At 33.8% G+C, this 20,680-nt stretch overlaps 1 protein-coding gene across 2 annotated transcripts in view; it reads right to left on the bottom strand.

The window, feature by feature from the left end:
- The window catches only part of CSMD1 (CUB and Sushi multiple domains 1), a 1,108,435-nt gene that overhangs the window by 330,465 nt on the left and 757,290 nt on the right, over positions 1–20,680 (bottom strand). For both annotated transcript variants that reach the window (XM_033053649.1, XM_033053650.1), the window contains exons 8-10: positions 18,909–18,996; positions 12,431–12,555; positions 11,104–11,225 (exon numbers count right to left, since the gene is read on the bottom strand). In XM_033053649.1, the coding sequence (XP_032909540.1) occupies positions 11,104–11,225; positions 12,431–12,555; positions 18,909–18,996 (335 nt within the window). The remainder of the gene's footprint in view (positions 1–11,103; positions 11,226–12,430; positions 12,556–18,908; positions 18,997–20,680) is intronic.

The following is a 20,680-nucleotide window of genomic DNA, read 5'->3' as shown; positions in this document are numbered from 1 at the left end:
ATTTCAAACACCATTCTAGATTTCTGCATTACATATAGTTTTTCAATAACAGAAACCAGTAGTAAATTTTAAGAAATTTTGTCATGCACAAAAGTTATTATTTTTCATTATTATTATTTGTATTAAATGCATCAATGTCTAATTAGGAATGGCTGAGGGAGCTGGCATTGCTTAGACTGGATAAAATGAGGCTCAGAGGAGACCTTATCACTCTCTACGACTGCTTGAAAGGAAATTGTGGCCAGGTGGGGGTTGTTCTTCTAGATAACAAGCAATAGTACAAAAAAGGCCTCAAGTTGTGCTAGGTGAGATTTACATTGAATATTAGAAAAAATGTCTTAATTGAAAGGGTGGTCAAGCATTTGACCAGGCTGCCCAGAGATATGGTTGAATTAGCGTTCCTGGCTGCATTTAAAGATGTGGTGCTCAGAGTCATGGTTTAAGGACAGGCTTGGCAGGGCTGGGTTAACAGTTGGACTCAAGGATCTTAAAGGTCTTTTCCAATCTAAACAATTCCACAATTCTTTGAATAATTAGGAGTTGCCAAATTATATTTATGTATAAAAACAACAGCAAATATCAGTATACACTCAAGTGGAAACAGTACATGGTTCCTTGAAATATATGCAACATTAGGAAAAAAATTGCCAGTAAGTGTCAGCATATTTTTGAACATATATTTGATTTTACTTACAAACTTACTGAAATTCAGTCATAAATAGCACTACTTTTTATTTAACCAAATATAATAAATACAACAGGTTTTCTCTTCAATAAACAAGCAGAAAACAAGAATCATAATTACACTAATCAATATTACACTAATATCCAACTGATACTTACTAACTTTTAAAAAATTTATTTTTAATTTATTTTCAAGAGTCTGATCAATAATACCTTCTTTTTTTCCCACAGAGAACTGGACTAAGTTCCTCCTTATCTATATGAAGGGTCAACTTCCGCAATACCACCAGTTTTTTCTGACTCAGACTACATCTAATATATAAAACCCACACAGGGTCATCACATTTGAAAATTTGAAAAGGAAGATTCTGCTGCCCAATTATTCTATCCTGGTCTGTACTGATAAGGCCTCACCTTGAATACTATGCGCAGCTTTGAAATCACAATGTAAAAAAGATAGTAAGCTATTAGAGTCTAAAAAAGGGCCACAAAGATGAAGGTCCTTGAGGGAAAGCTGCATGAGGAACACCTGAGGTCACTTGGTCTGTTAAGCCTGGAGGAGGCTGAGGGGAGACCTCACTGCAGTTACAGCTTCTTATGAGGGGAAGAGGAGGGGCAGGCTCTGATCTCTGCTCTGTGCTGACAGTGACAGGACCTGAGGGAATGGCCTGAAGCTGTGTCAGGGGACATTTAGGTTGGATATTAGAAAAAGATTCTTCACCCAGAGGGTGTTTGGACACTGGAACAGCTCCCCAAGGCAGTGGTCACAGCACCAAGCCTGACAGAGCTCAAGGAGCATTTGGACAGTGCTCTCAGGTACATGGGGTGACTCTTGGAGAACTCCAAGAACTCCAGCAGGGCTGGAGTTGGATCCCTGGGGATCCCTTCCAACTCAGAATATTCTGTGATTCTATGAAAATATCTACTTTCTCCTAGAAACAGGAAAATAAAATAGCAATGTCTATAATCAAAAAATGATAGAGAGGATCAAACTATTCAGTTTAAGTTTAAATCTGTCAAAAAAAAAAAACATATACAACACACATTTATCAGGCAAAAATAAATAAATCCAAAATCTTAGCAAGAATAGGGATCAAACCTGCAGTGACATTAGATCTTTTGTTTTATTTGCATTTATGATATGAATGTACTCTCCTCTGACTTTGTGGAATTGTTCCTCCCATGACATCATGATTAAACAGTTTCATGAACTCTGGTTTATACTGCTCAAATCCATCATGAAGATAGTGTGACAGCACAGAAAACTGCAACATTCCCTGCTCTCTAGCCAGCACTCTTCTCTAGTCTCTTTACAGAAGAACACCTGAATTATGCTGCAAGCTCTTCACTTTTTACCTTCCCAGTGAGCCTGAAACTGTGATAACAGCTATTAAATAAATGAAGAGTAAAATGTTGAGATGATTGCTGCATGAAAACGGTCTGGCAAACCTGACAAGCTCTGTCTACGCCATTCTTCCCCTGGATATAGAGATGAAACTAGTAATCAAACTTAGCATTTTCCATGCAAGTTCTATCTCATAACAATACTGGAAAATGTAAGGAATGAGAAAAAATCTTTTAACAGGTTACTTCCTGCTTGAAAACAGGGCATTAATGCAAAAAAAAAAAATCTGCATAGAGTCAGAGTAATGACTGAAAATGTGATAAACAAGCACTGATTAGTTTCTAGTACAGTAAATTAGCATTAAAACACTTGTAGATCTGATGTGTAAAGCCTATTTTCGCTTTTAACTTTGAGCGATATTTTCAGAAACATATAGGGGCATGTTTTAAAAGGGTAGTTAAACTTTTTTTCTGTATACTGTTGGCAAGGATTACCTATTAAACACGTTAAAATTAAAAAATTACTAAGACAGACGTGTGACTGACTGATATAGACTCTAAGGCTCATAAAGTCAAGGAGTTTTAGATACTACTTGCTGAATTGAAAACTATGTTTAGAAGATTGTGTAGAGAGTCCAGTTACCTGTACTGTAGATCAAATCAGTGCTCAAATACTCAATGCTTAAAGCAGGCCAGCTGAAGTTGAGGACAGGAAGGACCAGGTTCTTGGGTCTGGCTATGATGATGCTTCTTAACTACTTTAATAAATCCACTAAGTGCTGAACCATTTCTACTTTTCTAACATACTTCAAGTCTATCCATGCTTTTCTTGGATCAAGTAGCTGACAAATCAGCATGCTAATCTATGTTAATCCTTTTGCAATATACAGCAGATGTATTAATGCCTGCCCTGATTCTTGATGAGATCATACATCAGGACTGAAATTTGTATCTCTGATAACTTTAAAGTTGTATCACATTTTTGTGCCATTTTGTGTTTGCTAAACAGCTCCAACCAAAATTCTTAATTCACATTTCCAATTTTATTTTATTTTTACATTTATGAGTTCATTGTCCACATATCGCATTAAGCATTGGACATTCCAACTTTTCTTTACTTAATGAAAGCCAGGAGGAAATTTTTTTCTTAAAAGGGCCAATACCATTTGGTGAGTTTAATTTGAAGATAGAAAAACCCTAAGGAAGTAAAATTAATTTAGGCAGGGCATTACAAAATAAAAACTTTAAATTATGGAGGCACCCTTGAAGTTTACTTTTCCCATGCTATCTCAGGTATCAAATCAGCCCCAGTGGGGCTAATTTGCCACATAACACTTCAAAAACCTTTTCCTAATTTACTATAAACCTGTTATAGTTCAAGACTAAGTAAAAATTCCAATTAGTAGAATTACATTTAGGTGCTTTAATATCATCTTCCTGAAATCTTCAATTTATACATCTGACTAATAATTTGGTCCTCCATTTATTATTCTCTACAATAGTTCTTTACTTAAAAATACAAGGCTCCTGTTTATTATTACACCAAGTGATGTCATTAAAAGAAGTCCTAAAAAATTTATTATGTACATATTTGCAGGTTTCTATTTACCTTGATATCAACACCAAATCTATAGTAGGGCTAGAGCAATGTGAATGGGATAGGAATAATTACCAGAAAATATTAATATTTTTTGAATAAGCTAATTTTTTCTTATATATACACACAGTTCACTATGCTAACTGTGAATTTCTCAGATTTTCCTTTTATTCGCCTAGAAGTTATCAGCTGACATTTTCCCGGTAGAAAATGTACCAAATGAATGATCTACAAGAGAAGATAAATAGTGAGAAACATAGAAAGAGCACCAACCACTCATGTTCCAAGGCAACGCAAATGAATGTGCTTTGTGAGGTAACAAAGAACTATACGAGCATAAAATATTCTGTAGCACTTCCTTCCTTGCGCAGTAAATGTGAGTTTATGGCATTTTCATTACCAAACCCATCCGGTTGCACAGTGTCTCTACAAAAATATTTTATGCAGAATACTTGAAAAATTAAAATAATGCACAGGGGAAAAAAAGGAATATAAACAAAAAATTCAAGGACATTTTTCCGGTATGATACACTATGAACAGTTGCAGACATTCCAGGAAAAAAGGGAAAATATCTTGATATTTTTTACTTACAAAGATGACAATTTAATACTGAATAAATGTAATAGTTCTTAGCAAGGGAATTGCAAATGACTTTTAGAACAAATAAGATAAGAAAACTAAGTGGAGATCGAATTGTAGGATTTTATTAACAGTGCCAGAATGTTCTCAATTTGATGCACACTCTGTAAGGAGTACTTCCTGTCAGAAAACCCCCCAAACCTGAAGTAAATGAGAGAATACTAATTATTTTCTGTTGTTCTACTTATATATTTACATTGTGCAAGTAAAACATACTAATGTTTATTTGCATGTGTATATATGTTCAGCAGCAATAACAAATACATTGATTTAAATTTTATACTATGTGAAAAGAAAGTGTCTTTTATTTATGTATATCTAATATATTCAGCTGTGGCTCAGGAAGACTAGTTGATTCTCTGTTTAATAAAATTTTATGAATCCATTTCACTATGGAGAAATTGAGTGTAGATTTTTTGCGTGTGTGTGGAATAATATGTCACAACACCAACTGGTGCATTTTTACGCTCAACAGTATTGTAATTACATTAAGAAACTATAAATAAAAACCTATTACTTTGTTCTGGTTAAAATTAAAAGTTAACATTTCAGCTGACCATTATTTTATCAGTTTTTAAGCTCCATTTAAATGATGAAAATCATTAGGATTTTATATTTGAATACTATATACAAATATTTTTTTTTTCTGAAAGTATATAAAGTGAAAAGGAAGAAAAGATTAAAGCTAAACTAGAAAAAAATTAATGATGGAGATCAAAACAGCAAAAAAGAAGAAACTAAGGCAGACCTACATGAAAGGACAAATCATAGGGGAGGAAGGAAATGGTGGAAGAATTCGCAGTGCATGAGCAGCTAATAAAATTCTCTAAGAAAAAAGCTGGAGGCAACAACCCAACACTTAGAATAAAGTTAAGTATGTATATGACAGTGGCTGGATAATAAATGCCAATAATGAAAATGAAACTGTACATGTTTTTTTTATAGTTTCATTTTCCCACTTTTTAATCTTGAAAGACTATCTCTGGTAATTGGAAAACAAAAAGTCATCTACATGTTAAACAGTTCTGAGGGGGAGGGGGGTATTTTTTGAGTAGGCAATTGTTTTACCTAAAAAATAAAAAATTCAAAGATGAATAGGCTTTGGTTTTGTTTTGAAAGATACAGGCCAAAGTCTGAAAAAGTATCTATGAGAAAGGCAAATACTTTTGCTGCATTAAGTATTCAACTAAAGAGTCACAATAACTGATTTATATAATTTTGACCCAAGCAGATAAAGAAGAAACATATCACAGCAAAAAATACTACATTTTGCTTTCTTTGGAAAGCGTCCTTAATCTGGCATTAGAACCTGAGGAAACAGATGCATTAAAACTTTCAAAATCACAAACGTTTTTGTATTGAACAAAATAATTTTAATAATTTTGAAGGTTTTAATTCTTGGTTGGTTTGCTGTATTTTCTGACGCTTTAGATACTGAAACTTTTGTTTGTTTTGAACATTACATTACCATCTAATACATTCCAAACGCTTGTCTGAATTATGGACTTACTGTAAAATCAAAGACAATATCACAGCAAATATACTGCCAAGTCTCCTTCTTCAGCTTTTCCATTCTTTCATGTGTATGCTTCTATAGTTTCTTTGCAGGAGTCGTACTGGATTTTTCCCCTAAATTGCTATTTCCAACTCAATATGTCATACTTAGATCCATATGAGTCTCATAAAATTCACACCCTACAGCTAAATCTCAGTAGTGTGAAGAGAGCTGATATCATGAAAGCAAATATGAGATACTGAAGACAGATAAGGCTCAGTAGTTAGCCTTCTTTGCTCAAAACAGCATCAAAGAAAGGTCAGAGGGAAGGTAGGAAAGAAGAAATGGTAACTGTCAGCCCATATTTGTGACAATGACCTTAAGTGTTTGGTGGGTTTTGGCACTTAATGTTAGTAATTTCCTCAGAAAAATAAAGCAAATACCACAGAAAATAACACTAGAGGCATTAAGGTTGCTCCTTTAGTTAGCTTTTCTTGCCAACCAAGAAATACAGTATTCTCCTGTGCAGCAGGAAATTTGTGCTTGGATGCTCTCGTCATGAAATGAGTATTGATCCCATGCATCCATCTTCCATCACCATCCCCAGTTTGAAAAAAAAAAAAAAGATAAAAAATTTCTTGTAATTAGTGCTGAAATGAGACATCTAAACTCAATATAGAAAGATATATAGAAATATATGATTTTGATTTGGGTTTATCAGTTTCACCAAAAGGCTCAGTCTCAGAAACAGATGTATTAATGTAGCAGATATTTTCTTCGATAGTTTTACTTAAATCTGGTATAACCCCAGTCCAAAGAGATGCCATTTCATTCAGCATATGGCCATTATGGGACCCTTCCCATTCAATTTATGCATGATACTCTTCATCTAAAGTAGCATGCTTTCTTCCACACCACCATCTGTATACTAAACCTTACAGACTGAAATTTTGAAATCCCCTTTGGTTCTGATACAGTAAGAGTAAACTACACCCAGCATTGATTTAGTTGATCAGCCCATAGTGAACAGCTTTACAAGGAGGTGAAGCACTGTTTTGATTCTACTATTTGACAGATGTACACCAAGTATAATCAGAGTTTGGACATGCAGCACACATACGTGCAAATCAAATTCCATTCTAAATGTCTTCAGTGTTTTGAAGTGTCTTCTGTTCCAGCCCTAATGTCTCACTCACATGATTTTTTGGAAGGGACAAATATCAACATTGTAAATAAAAATCATAATGTTCCAATAAGTATACACAAAAACCAAAAATCATCACAAATATGATTTTTAAAAATAAACTGTTCTTGCTTTTTCCACAATAGGTACTTTTTATAACAGCTATATAGGGGAAAGACTTCCTGAATGAAAAAGTTGTCTTGAAGTTCCCCAGTTACATGCTTTGAAAGGCAATAAATCGATATAATATTTTATACCAACATACTGAGGCATAATCCAGACTTATACAGATACCTGAGAGCTCAGACCCATAAAACTGTATATGAAGTTTTCTATTTTCACTATAATTAATTTAAATGTCTTCAGTTGGGAAACTGCAGTGAATAACTTTTACTATGTATAGGAGAAGGAAGTTGCGAGCCTCAAAGAAATACTTAATGTATCTTTGCTTAAGCACATCTTTCAATAAAAAAATCCTGTAATGGGGACACAGTCTTTATTTACCAGTCATTAAACTTAACAATATTGCAGCCTATAGCACATCTATTAAACCACAATCAGCAATCAGTCAGGAAAATATCGGACAAAATTAGGTATCATTGCTGAAGCAACAATGCAATAATGCAAAAAATCTTGCTGTCCAATAGACACTGTGGCTGAAAAATGGAGCCCTCACAATGTTACCATAAAACAGTGAAAGCAGCAGGAAATCCAAAGCAGTAAGTATCCACAATCTGAAGAAGGAATTGAACAGCAAGGGGTAGAGGCATGGTTAGTACATAATCTAATGAGATTATAACTGTAAGAAAGAGGTAAAGAGAGCACATCAGTGCTCATAAGCCCTAAAAAAAGTTCAAAGTAACAGATTCTAGAAAGCTGAGAAATCGCATAACTAAAGAACTAAAACAACAAAGAGTTGTAAAGAATTACAGCATGCTCTTTACACAGTCAGAAGAGCACCATAAAGTTGTATTTGCAAGTACTAAAAGTCTAATAAATGACTCAGTGGGATGCTGATCAAAAGCTACAATATTGTCATCCAGAGGAAACAAATAAAGGGTTTAGGAAGAAACTCTTCAAAATAAGCAGGAATACTTGTGAAGAGGAGAAGACTCTAAATTTCTGTGTTGCTCAGAAAAGGGTAAAAAAATCTTTGAAAAACTTTTAACTAAAAACGATATTGATATAGTTGGCTAAGATCTGGAATCATGCTACTGTCTCTATAGCATGTTGAAATTTGTTTTCATTTTGAGTTGGCATTAATCTGCCCCCCATGCCAGCACCAGAATGCAAAATTTGAAAAATGTGTCTATATATATATGAAAAAATTAAAATATTCCAGCCTATTATGTTTTTGTGATGGTTTTTTGGGTGGTGTTGTTTGTTTGTTTTGTGGGGGTTTTTTGTTTATTTTTGGTTTTGTTTGGATTTTTGGGGGATGTGGGGTTTTTTTGGAAGGAAACCTCCTATGAAACCTCTTTAACTGAATCATCATCTTCAAAATACACTGAATGTTAAGAGAAAACACTACCTTAGCTTGTAAAATTCTATTTGCAAACTAAACTGATAAAAGGCTACAAATTCACTTTTAAATGACTTTTGACTTACTCTAAAACACAGAGTAACAGTGTGTCATGAGCAGTCTGCCTCCTTAGAAAAGAAAATCAACAGGAGCCTAAGCATTCTGATAAATATTTTCAAATCTACAAGTCAAAAGAGTAGATTCCTCAAAGTAATTTTAAAGTCAGACCTTCAATATACAATTCAGTTTTCAAGAGTTCTGTCATTCGTAACTCCAAGGAAAGTCAAGGGTGAAAACCCGCAAAACTTTCAGCAAATCTTAAAATAATTTCGTTGTTTTGAAAACTTGAAAATTACTTTTGCAATTTATTTTTCTTAAGTTCATAGTTACAAAATGTTAGCAAGATTTTTTTTTTTGAAGTAGTGTTCCATACAATCAGATAATCTGTAAAGCAAAAAGATTTTCTTTCACATCTTTTATTAACTGAAAGGATAGGTATTAACTCTAGATGCAGTTGTTTGGGGATAGAAATCCCAATACTGATAAAGATGATGCAGACTTAATGTGAAAGCAATCTAAAAATACTGTAAGCCTTAAATAAGCCTGATTTTAAAATTTCACATTTACAGTCGTCATGGTCCTAAAGCAACCACTTTCTTTCTAAAAGACATCAAATTAAGATAATTATTCCTTGGTTGTACTGCTAGATAAATTCAAGTTCATTAAAAAGATAACTCATTCAATATTGCCCATCCTGTCAAAAATGAAAGACTTAAAAGTTACACTTCTTTCTCAGGCTGTGGTTATCAGTGTCTGTTAGCATGTCTCTTCACCTTCCACACAGCTGGATGTAACAAATGTTGATTTTTTTCTGGGTGAAAGCGCCAAGTGTGCACTCAGACCTCTTAATTTTGAGCACAACTTAATTTATCTGGGTGTGTCATTCCTCCTGTTTACTCTTGTGTCAGATGAATGAGCAACCTGCCTGCAGAACACTACTTAAATGTAGTGCATTTTGAAGTGCAGTGAAGTGCAGTAATAATAAATTAATCTACATCAACCTCATTAAGTTCTGCACTACTAAAATTCTAAATTCACAGAGAAAGACACACTGTATAGAATGAAGAGAACTTGTGCATTATTGTAGTAGATGGGGTTCACTGTTTTTCGTAGGTGAGTCTGAATCTCCACAGAAAACATACAGTGGACAGTTTAATAGCACAGTCAGTACCAATTTTTCTACGATTATAGCTAAACCTCCATTTTATTATAAATTTGAAAAACACTCCTTAATTAAATTCCTGAAAACTCATGAAAAAAATTAAAGTTAACTGAATAAAGAAAGCATGAGCATGCCAATACTCTTCTCTATTAACAGGAATTTAACGTTTTTAATGCACATTTAATTTTTCACTTTACAAAAATATACTGTTTTGCAAAATTGACAAAATACGCTACTGAAATATAAATTTTAGTAGATTAAATTTTCATGCATTTTCCATAATTTAAATGCTTTTCTATATTTAAAAATGCAAAGAAATTCAAATAAAATACAATGATTTAAAAGTCAAAGGCCTTCTAGGAGAAATATTCATATCTAATGGCTATTCTAAATAAAATATAACAGTTCAGTTTGGAAGTGAAAAACAGCTTTTTCTGTTCAGCAATAAGTCCCACTACAGTAAAATCTTTCTCAATATAATAGTTTTGTACTTTTGCCCTTTCTTCACGAATACATATATTTACTGAGCCACACTAAATCCTCTTTAAGAAAAAAGTGAACTTAATTAACTTCACAAAACAAAGTATTTACATCTTAAAAATATGCTATGAAAGCATGGAGCAAATGTATCTTTTCTGCCACTAAACATTTCTACTTATTTATGGTAAAATAAGCATTTTTTCCTTAATTACTTTAAAGAAGTCAAGAATACAGTCTTCCAAAAAGCTGCACAGGAAACACATGTTTTGTAATTATGAAAGTACATATAGATTATACATTCTCTGACATAATGACAGAAATACAATATTAGTAAATTACTTCTTTAACTTCTCTTTTCATTTCTACAGGTAAGGGATCTCTCTCCTTTACCGATTTCGTGCAAAAAAAGTTAAAATATTCTGTTATGAGCACTGTATTATGCATAATTAAATTACTAATTCATAGTTACGCATTAAGAATCATTACTGGAAAACAGTGGATTGAAAAGAGATATCGTAGGTAGTAAAGCAACTAACAACAGCTATCAAAATACTTGTGTTATATCCAGTTTTTATGCCAAGAAATATCATTTTAAGATTCAACAGTGATTAAGTATCACAGCACAACATGAAAAATTCACTATTAACTCATTTAGCAATGTGGAATTTTGATTCTGATTTTCTGTATTTCATGAAAAAAATGCATTTAAACTTAAAAATTTTAAGGTAGACCTATTAGTCTGAGTGGACATTTTCATATATACTACTTTTTTTTTCCCCTCTAGTGCCCAATGCATTTTCGTAACAACTCCTTTCCTTTTTGTGTTTAAACGAACATACAGACTTGCATGTGTTCATGCATTTGTGCAAGCATTTATGAGATATTTAAGACAAATCCAAAACTTGACTGTTTCACTCGAGATGAGAAAAAGTATACCTTTTCTGGATCAGTTGATGTAATGACCCACACGCACTGTGCATTGTCTTCATATTGAACTGGATAATTTGGTGATGTGATAATGCCACTCGGTCCACGTAAATTAGAACCACATGTTCTAGCTAAAATGATAAACAACAAACCAGATTGTTTTAGACAGGATGCTCTGTTTAAAATAATTATAAAACTGCCACAGCATTAGCAACTTCTCCTGGCAGCAGGAGAAAAAAGAATTGGAATTGCAAAGTAACTAGGTAATGAAAACTTTCTAGAGAAGTATATGAGTTTTATATAAATGAGATTATGTTTTTTGGTTTTTTTTCCTAAGAATGAGCTAAAAAGTTTAAGTTCAGGTGTTACAAATTCTCCAGCGTTTCTTAAACTAATATCATTTGCTTCCCCGGTAACTGGCATTCTGGTGTAAGATTTTGTGTGTACAAGAAGTGTCATTTTGATCTACCTCAAAATGACAATAAAAGTATTTCTAACAGTTTTTGTGATTTCTTTTATCTTTTCCAATTAATGATGGTGGTTTGTCATCTTTATCCTGGCTAGGAGATATTCTAGGAGAATATAAGGCAAGGACATTTCAAGGGTCAAGACTCTCATTGGCAGGTGCAGTCTAAATGTGCAAGTCGAAATAATTTTTCTACTGAGATAAAAAGTTCTTTACATTGAGAGACATTTTTTTTTCCTATACACCTCAGTTCTGATGCAATTTGGTAGCATTTATATACTTTTCTGTGGTTTTATTGCAGACAGTAGATTGCTATGGAAAAAAACACAAAGTAACAAAAAAACACTTCCCCTGTTCCACCATAAAAGCAGGCCAGGCAGGAATTTAAAGCTAGGAGGTCTAGACGCAAAAACACTTACAACTAAGTTAGAAGGTCACGTTTTATTTAAAGTTGAGCAAAATAGATGAACAGAAAGGAATTTACTGAAAACGTAAATAAGCAAGTAAATATCTGGGACTGATAGGAACAGAGTATGATTGTGAGAATCTCATATTTGGGAAATAATTTAGAAAAAAAACTCCGCAAACTTAACTAATTAGTTCTACTGAAAGTAAGTTTATCATGACAAAAGGAAGATTAAGTGAAATTAGAACTATTTAAAGGAAATTAGCACTCTAAATTGACACTTCTACACCTTTGATTGCATGCTTCAATCTACATAAAAATCTTTGTAAATTTATAATCATATATACACACATACATGGCATAGAATTCCCTGGTTTAGTTTGCTTTGTTTTGAGTTCCACGGCAGCAGAAACTATAAATTGCCCTTCCAAACTTCACCAAAAAATCCAAAAAATAGCAGTTACCTCTGCAAATTGGCCTGTGGTCACTCCAGGCAGCCAGTGTATCTGTCACTCTCTGACAAGTGATGCTCTTAGAACCTTGCAGCACATAATTGTCTTCACAGGAAAACTGTACACTTGCACCGACCCTAGGAGGAAAAGGGGAAAAAGGCAGAAGGAATTAAATATATTTAATTATCAAAGTCCTCAAACAAATGGAAATATTGACAGTATTTCAAGATCCAAACAAAGAAATTCAGGTGCAAAATTCTACTCCAATATTGTATTAATAAAAAACAATGTATACTCTAGGGAAAAGGTCTATTATTCAGTTCACCCACCTTTTAAGGAATACAAAACAATTGTGACACTAAATTTGTTCTTTTACAGTATGAGTTCAGTGACTATATAGATATATATTTTATCTAAGAAAATAAACAAACACAGTATTTTCAGGCAACAGCTTACTTAATGAAGAATTTTAAAATTGTTATATTTATTCAAATAAGAGAATAAGCAATTAGATATGGAAACTTTCCAATACATACAGCCATAAAATATTAATTTCAATCAATGGCAATAATTAATTATATATTCCTGACCTTGCTGAAATTCCCTCAAACATTACATTAAACTATTAAATTTTTAGGACTGAAATTTGACTGTTACACCTGTAACACTAAAACGTGTCCCTTTGGAACTATTTATGCTGCCCAATTGTTATGAAGATTTTCAAAAACTGTATACACTTGTGGTCTATATAACAGAGTTTTCTTAAACAGTATTTGCAAATCTGGCTCCATTTATTATTTGTAACATTCTTTGTTCCCCACCATAATTAACTGTTTCTGTTTTTCATTTTCCTCCACTTTTAAATCTACATTTGATAGTCTCATGTCGTGAGCTAAGTGAACTCAATAAAGCAGATTTCTTAGTTTAGTCTCTGTAAGTTATTGAGTTTTGAACACCAGGGGATTGCTATATGGCAGTCAGGAAGCTTAAAACTGTACTGTGAAGAACTGCATATAATGTCATTCTCTATCACTCAGTTCATTCCCACTCCTCATGGACAAGTGTTTTCTTAGTTTCTCAGAGAATATCACAAACACTAACTATATTATTTATCAATATTATTATAGTCCTTTTTACTCTTTCAGGATTTTTTTTTGGTTAATTTTAACGTTTTAGTATGATGCTTCAAATCTACAAAAGCTTTAAAAACTAGTTTTATTATCACTTTGTTCTTGAACCCTTTTCTTCCATAATTTATGCAAAATACATACAGGTTTCTTAAACTGAGTTTATTTTACACTTTTCATAATCTTCAGAACATTCTTAAAACTCTCAAAAAAAGAGATCAAGCATTTTTCTAAAAAAATATCTTAAAATAATAAAAAATAATTTTATTGGTAAAGAAAATATTACTCGATAAATCTAATATTTTAATGCCATAAACACCTATTTTTAATGGCAGTTACTCCTATTTTCTAGAGTTAGGATCTCTGTATTTCTTTTTCTAAGGAAATAATGGAAAAAATCCAAGAGGTTACTTAGCAGTGTTAAATGAAAATTGAAAACTAAAGTATTTAAAAATCATATTGCATAAAGAGCATCCCACAAGGATAATGTTGCATGAAGCAACATGAAAGCCAACATTTCCCTCAAATTTGTTACTATCAAGGCATGTAAGGAGAATTACAAAACTATGCACATACAAAAAACAGAATGTATAATTACTGGATACCTGCAACAGCAATTTAAAATACTAATAAAATGCCTGAATATTCCCCCCAGAAAGGAAGAAAGGGATGGGGGGAAATGAATAGAAGGAATATAAATATATTTATGTCTAAGGATTTTATGTTTAGATTGGTTTTTATCATTGTAGAAATACTTCTCAAGTTTTTATTAATGGACACATAAAACATTAAGCACTAATTTAAGGTATACACTTACGATGATTTCATTTGTTTCAATATTATTCTAGTATTATAGTACATATTTCAGAAACTAATGGTCACAAAATAAATACGCTGAATACAACACAATACAGAATAAACACAATAAAATGTCACATGAAAGGTAGGGACACAAAGTACTCCAAACGCTTTACGGATCTAAATAAGCATCTTAGGAAAGTGGATGCATCTGGATCACAGTTTGCAATCAAACTATTCACACATTCAAGGTTCTGAGTCTCTCCATTGATTAAGCTTGACAGTTTCCCTCTTAAAAAGGAGACATCCTTTCGAAGGTGTTTTATAGCTTGTTTGATATGTGATTTCAAAGCTGGTTCAGTTATGATCCACTAGTTAAAAAAAAGTGTTTTTAATTGTGTGGAGGGGGTATTATTGGTTTGTTTGGGTTTTTCTTTTTTTGCATCTCCACCTCCTAGTCACTGAGCAAATCTATGGGGACTGCAAGTCTTGTGTTTTTCTTTGTTACTTCTCTCTGTAAAATTTAAACATGAAGAAGAAATGCTTCCTCACTTTTACTTTTTCTATTTTAAATTTGAACTTCATCAAAATATAATTTGTGGGACTATAAATAAGGCTAGAATTGGACTAGAAGAAGCCATTAAAAATAGCAAAATAAAAAACAATTTGATTTTTGAAATCTCTTTTGGAAATTTAAAAGCCATTTGTTTTGCAAGTGTTGGTGAAACTGTAGAAAATGACTGTGTTTTCACATTACCACACATACCACACAGTATTTAAGAAGAGCTGAAAGAGTATTACTCAGATCACTTTTAGATTTCATTTAAACAATCTATTGGTTTTCAACCTCACATAAATATAAAATGTGATATTGGCATCAAAATTTTATTGATTATGTTCTCATCACTCTAGCCAAATCTGACTTGCCATTTCTCCCCCAAAATGAATCCAAATATCCATTAGGTTGTTTAAAATCACTGAAAATCATCTCCTTACTTCCTGAAATGAACACAGTAGAAGCGTAGCAGGAGGACAGAATGAAAAGGTTAAGATTTCAATATAGTTTTGTTTGCTTTATGATATTAGAATGAATTTCATTATTATGCTGAAAATGATGAAACCCTTTTCAAAGAACTTGTCATCACTGAATCAGTTGGGTCTCAGGATCTCTTGAAAATAAACTCTCTGCCTTTCCATCAATCCCACTTTTAACATGTCTTTCAGTAGACCGGAAAACATTTTGAATAATATGCATTTTCACATGTTTTCATTGAGATTAATATTCACAGTTGTCATTCTCCTGACAAGAACAATAGCTCCTTCTGGTGTTTATACTTGCCTCTTAGAAAAGTAAAAAAACCCAAAAAACAGCACATTGCCTTTATTTACTCTCTAGAGTACTTTTATTATATTGGGGAAATGCAAGCAGCAGCAAATATTATTTCCCCTTTTCCAATGGAAGAACTTGATTTGTTATTTCAGGGAAACAAAAACCAAATTCCAGCCAAATTCTCTATTTAAAGGTGCATGTAAATTTAGACAGTTAAAATAGATTCTAACAAACTTTAAAGTACATGAAAAGCAGTTGCTCTTGCATAACGAGTTTTCAGATGATGAATAATACTTAAGCAGAAAACAAACTGTAATCATTTAAATCAAATAAAATTCAGAACTGGAGGCCCAAAACATGCACACAATTAATGTGATCAAAGTATACAAAATGTTTTATCTTATGTTACATGATGCTGCTCATAGAACTCCTTATGCATTCCTTTATCTCCATGAATAGCAAGATACACTTTGTGAGATTAAACTATTATAAGAGGCTGGATGGGATGAAGGATGGAGGGAAAGAGCCTCACCCTATGAGTTTAGTGAGCAAGAGCATTACTCATAAGTAAGCTCCAGGCATTTAAAATATCTTTAACCCACATTCATTCCTAAGAGTGTGTTCAAAACGTAGTTATCTTTGATTTGCAATGTTCTTTGGCATTACATTCCCTTGGATATCTTAAAATGTACTTTGGGCTTTAAGGTTCTTTTGGGTTTTCCCTCTTGGTATTTTTAGCATTGCTGGGAAATTTGCTGTTGAGCTCTTCCATGTTCGGTTTCACACATTTTGAATCTTTGAAGTTGTTTCACCATAACTATTTTAGTTCTGTTTCTCTTTCAATTTACAGATTACACCCTAGAGGTGAAAAGAAGTAATTTTATTTCTTACCCTCTGAGCTCAATCAGTACTCTTAGACCTCTTGCTATTTCTTAACTATTGTTCGTATGCCACTGATTTGGACCACAACCAGATGAAAATTTTTTGGCCAACAGTATATCATGAACACAAAATCTGTATGACAGAATAAATTAGATTGGAAGAGGACATCATCTAGTCCATTTGAAGCAAGCCTGTTTGGAAGAGAGAGCTCAGAGACCTGCTTGGGTGAATTCTGAATGCCTCTCTAGATGGAGATTCTGCAGATTCTCTCACAAACTTCAATGTTTTACTATCCTCATAGCAAAAACATTTTTTTTTTGTTAAAACTTGAATCTAGTACTACTTTACCATGTCCCTCCTTATTTCCATTGCCTCTAGTCCTGTCACTGTTAATTCTTTCCAGAGATGCTTTTCTCTCTCCACTGATAACAAAGTGATTCTAGATACTGACCCTAATTCTTTCAACTAACTATTTTATTTGGAGGAACTCAGAAATGGTATGTTTTGCATCATTTATGGCTATAGAGGAGAGACTGAAGCAGAGGAGGGATACTGAGGCACGAGTGCACAAGCAGGAAAGTAAAATACTCTCCAAAATAACAGTGGAAGTATAAAGGTATTCCTTGGATGAATGCACAGAGGCACTTTAATACCTCTTGAGAAAGAGTTATATTTTAGCATTCCATTTTTACCTGGTCTTCTACTGCCTGATGTTTTTCTCTGCAATACATCAAACATTAATAAAGACCTAAATAGAAATTACATTTCTTTTCCTAAAATAGCCCTTTGGACAGCAAATACATACTGTATTTTTGTATCACACAATTTCATTTGCAGTAGATGTGCTTGACAAGTTGAATCAGAACACACAGAAGAGGACAACAGCAAACATCTAGAAAACTTTTGTCTCTAGCCTATTAATTGTAATCTTATTTCCACACATTATTTTTTAAAACGCATTGAACTGCTGCCCTGCCACTAATGAAGGCTTGGCTTTGCATATAACCCAATGTTTTAATGTTGGGTTTCTTTTTAATTTCTCAAACTCTTTTGAAGATAAATGGAGAAAAATTCAAAAAGTATGTCAGTCAGAAAGAGAATAGATTTTTTCCTGTCAGTTAGGTAGTAAGAGCCTTGATTCAGGAGGTAAATTGCATTTGCTTTCTAGTGTTGCAGAGAACTTTGCACAATTCCTTCTAATTCCTTTGGATTTTTCCTCTTAGGTCTGACTGTCTGTTCTCTGCTGAGCAATTGATAAATCTCTGCATGAGTTGTAGGCACCCATCTCCTTCCTTTGACCCTTTTCTCTATTGCACCTTCAAATGTCTGCCTTTTTTTCTCAATGGGGAAAGAACAAACTTCCTACTTTCTCCATAGGGGTCCATTTGACCTTGTCTTCTTTTTTTTTAATATAACAAAAGGTGAAAACAAGAAAAAACTGGAGATGGCATTCATCATAGCCTCAGACACTGAATCTGCTATGTTCTCAAGCTTTTAAACAGCTTTTACAAATTGGGAAAACAGATCTGCTTTTTCTTCTATTCTGTCCATGGAGTTCTGCTTTTTCACTATAGATGAGATCATTATGCTCTAAAATTCCTATTTTAAATGCACTGATTTAAAAAAAAAACAAAAAAAACCCTGAAGCTAAAACAATATAAGACACGCAATTCAATAAATCTGTTTTAACAAAGAATCAATAAATTTAAAACTAGAGAATTTATATGCATCTATAATTACAGTTTGTCTTATGTTATAATGTAAAATATAATCAAAAGTCTGTATTCTATCACCATCCTCATAAACTGTTAAAAACAGGTGTGAGATCTTTATCTCCTCCATGACTCCTCCCTGATAACTCCCTCCATGGAGATGTATTCTGCTAATGGGCCATCAAGCCTCACTGTATGACTCATAAAATTACATCATCTCATGCAGAGATGCTCCGCCCAGGGGGAGGAACCAAGAATTCCTACCTGGATATAATCTGACGTTTCGAACACCAGAAGAGCTCTACCCACTGAATTCCCAGAGGACAAGAGCTACATAACCACCACTGGACCTTCACAGGAAGGTCAAACCCTTCTGCAGGATCACTGCTTCAACAGAACCACATCTATCAATTCAATAGGACTGCAGCAACTATATAATTGGACTGCTACCGCCACCCTGACCAACAAGGTGTCAGCTTGTACCTTGACTCCATCAGTTTGAGCCAGTATTTTCTGCCTTTAACTTTCTTATTAAATTTTAGTTCTGACTTTCATTGGTTTCCTTTCAAACTAGTATACAGGTTGTCTATAAATGTAACAGCAACCTTCCCTTGATCATATAGAAAACTAAATGTGCCTACCTGAAGTCAGAGCCTACCCTCTTCCCATTTTCAGGAATTCCAGGATCAGGACATGTATCAGATGCAATTGCATCCCCACCCTGGGTCACTGTAAAGTAAAGGAAAAAGTGTATTAGACATGCAGCTCTAAAGATGACTCTTTACATTTCCCATGCATAAACTTCCATTGCCTGAATGCCACCATTTTTTCTTGAACCAGGTGAAACTATTAAAAAAAACCCAAAACTCCCCACATAATTGATTTATTTGGTGTATTATTTATTTTCATTTGTTATGGTAAAAAAACCTTTTCTTCTGTGGGAAATTATTGATTTCCCCCAGGCAGTCATTCTTTTTGTGGTTGCACTAGGATCCAAAGTTTTCCTCAAACAGGGAAAAAAATATTTCATGAAGTCACCTTCTGAAATCATCACAATGCACTACTGTAAGGTTAAGACAGTATAAGAAAAAATAAAATCTCCATAATAAAATATCCATAATAGGATTTTAAACAAACAAAAGGCAAGAAACCCAACTGTGATACTGTGAAATTATTGAGCAGGAATATTTTTATGAGTCCCAGAATCATTTAGATTGGAGAAGACCTCCAAGATGATTGAATATAACTTTTGACCAATCACTGCTTTGACTGAAGATAATCTCAAAAACACACAAAATACTGAACAATGCATTTGTAGCCAGAAGAATATGTGCTTCTGTAAATGAGGTTCAAATATCTAATTTTTGTTTTCATCAAAGAACAGAAAGATGAGGTATCCTATACTGTTCTACTCTTTCTGCCCTCCATTCTTTCCAGACTGTCAGATAATTAAATGATACTATGTATATAAATATCAAAAATTATGGTGCTCCTAAAACTCAAAACAGTTTGAACATTGTCTCCCCTTTTTTCCTACAACATTCGTAAAATGGAAATAAAATTTGAAATTAAAATTTATTCATTATAAACAAGAGATATAAAGTAGAATACTGAATTTACAGAAAACCCAAATACACATGTGCTTTTTATCTTGCACATATACACATATGATGTGTCCAGTTGCAAAAAGAAAAAAACTGACATTAAAACTGTGTTGGGTTTGCATTGCCAGATTTTGGTAGCAGGGTCAAGGGGCTACAGGGGCAGCATCTGTGAGAAGCTGCCAGAAGATTCTTCCATGTCCAATAGCTCCAATCCCTGACAGCTCCAAAAAGGACCTGCTGCTAGTCAAGGCTGGGCCAATTATAAATGGTGGTAGCAGCTATGAAATGACAGACTGAAGAAAAAAAAAAAGTTACTGTGCAGTTATAATTGCAGCCGGGGAAAGCAGGGTTAGAATGCGTGAAAGAACAGCTCTGCAGACACCAAGGTCAGTGCAGAAGGAGGGGGAGGAAGTGCTCCAGTCACTGGAGCTGAGATTCCCCGGCAGCCAATGGTGAGGACCACTGGGAAGCAGCTGTGCCCCTGCAGCCCATGGAGAACCACACGGATGCATATGCAGGGTCCCGCAGACCTGTGGAGAGAGTGGCCCACATTGGACCAGGTTTGCTGGTAGGACTTGTGACCCTGTAAAGGACCCAGGATAGAAGAGCCTGTCCTTGCAGAACTGCATCCTGTGGAAGAGTGACCCATGCTGTAGCAGTTTGGGGAAGACTGCTACCAATGGGATAGATTCACATTGGAGAATTATCTGCCATGGGAAGGACAACATGTTGAAGCAGGGAAGGACTCCTCTCCCTGAGCAGCAGCAGAAACAACCTGTGATGAACTGACCATAACCCTCATTCCCATC

Source organism: Catharus ustulatus, chromosome 3 (genome assembly GCF_009819885.2).
Source record: "Catharus ustulatus isolate bCatUst1 chromosome 3, bCatUst1.pri.v2, whole genome shotgun sequence".
NCBI classification, from domain to species: Eukaryota; Metazoa; Chordata; class Aves; order Passeriformes; family Turdidae; genus Catharus; species Catharus ustulatus.
The sequence above is the reverse complement of the archived record's forward strand: the minus strand, read 5'-3'. Positions and strand labels throughout refer to the sequence as shown.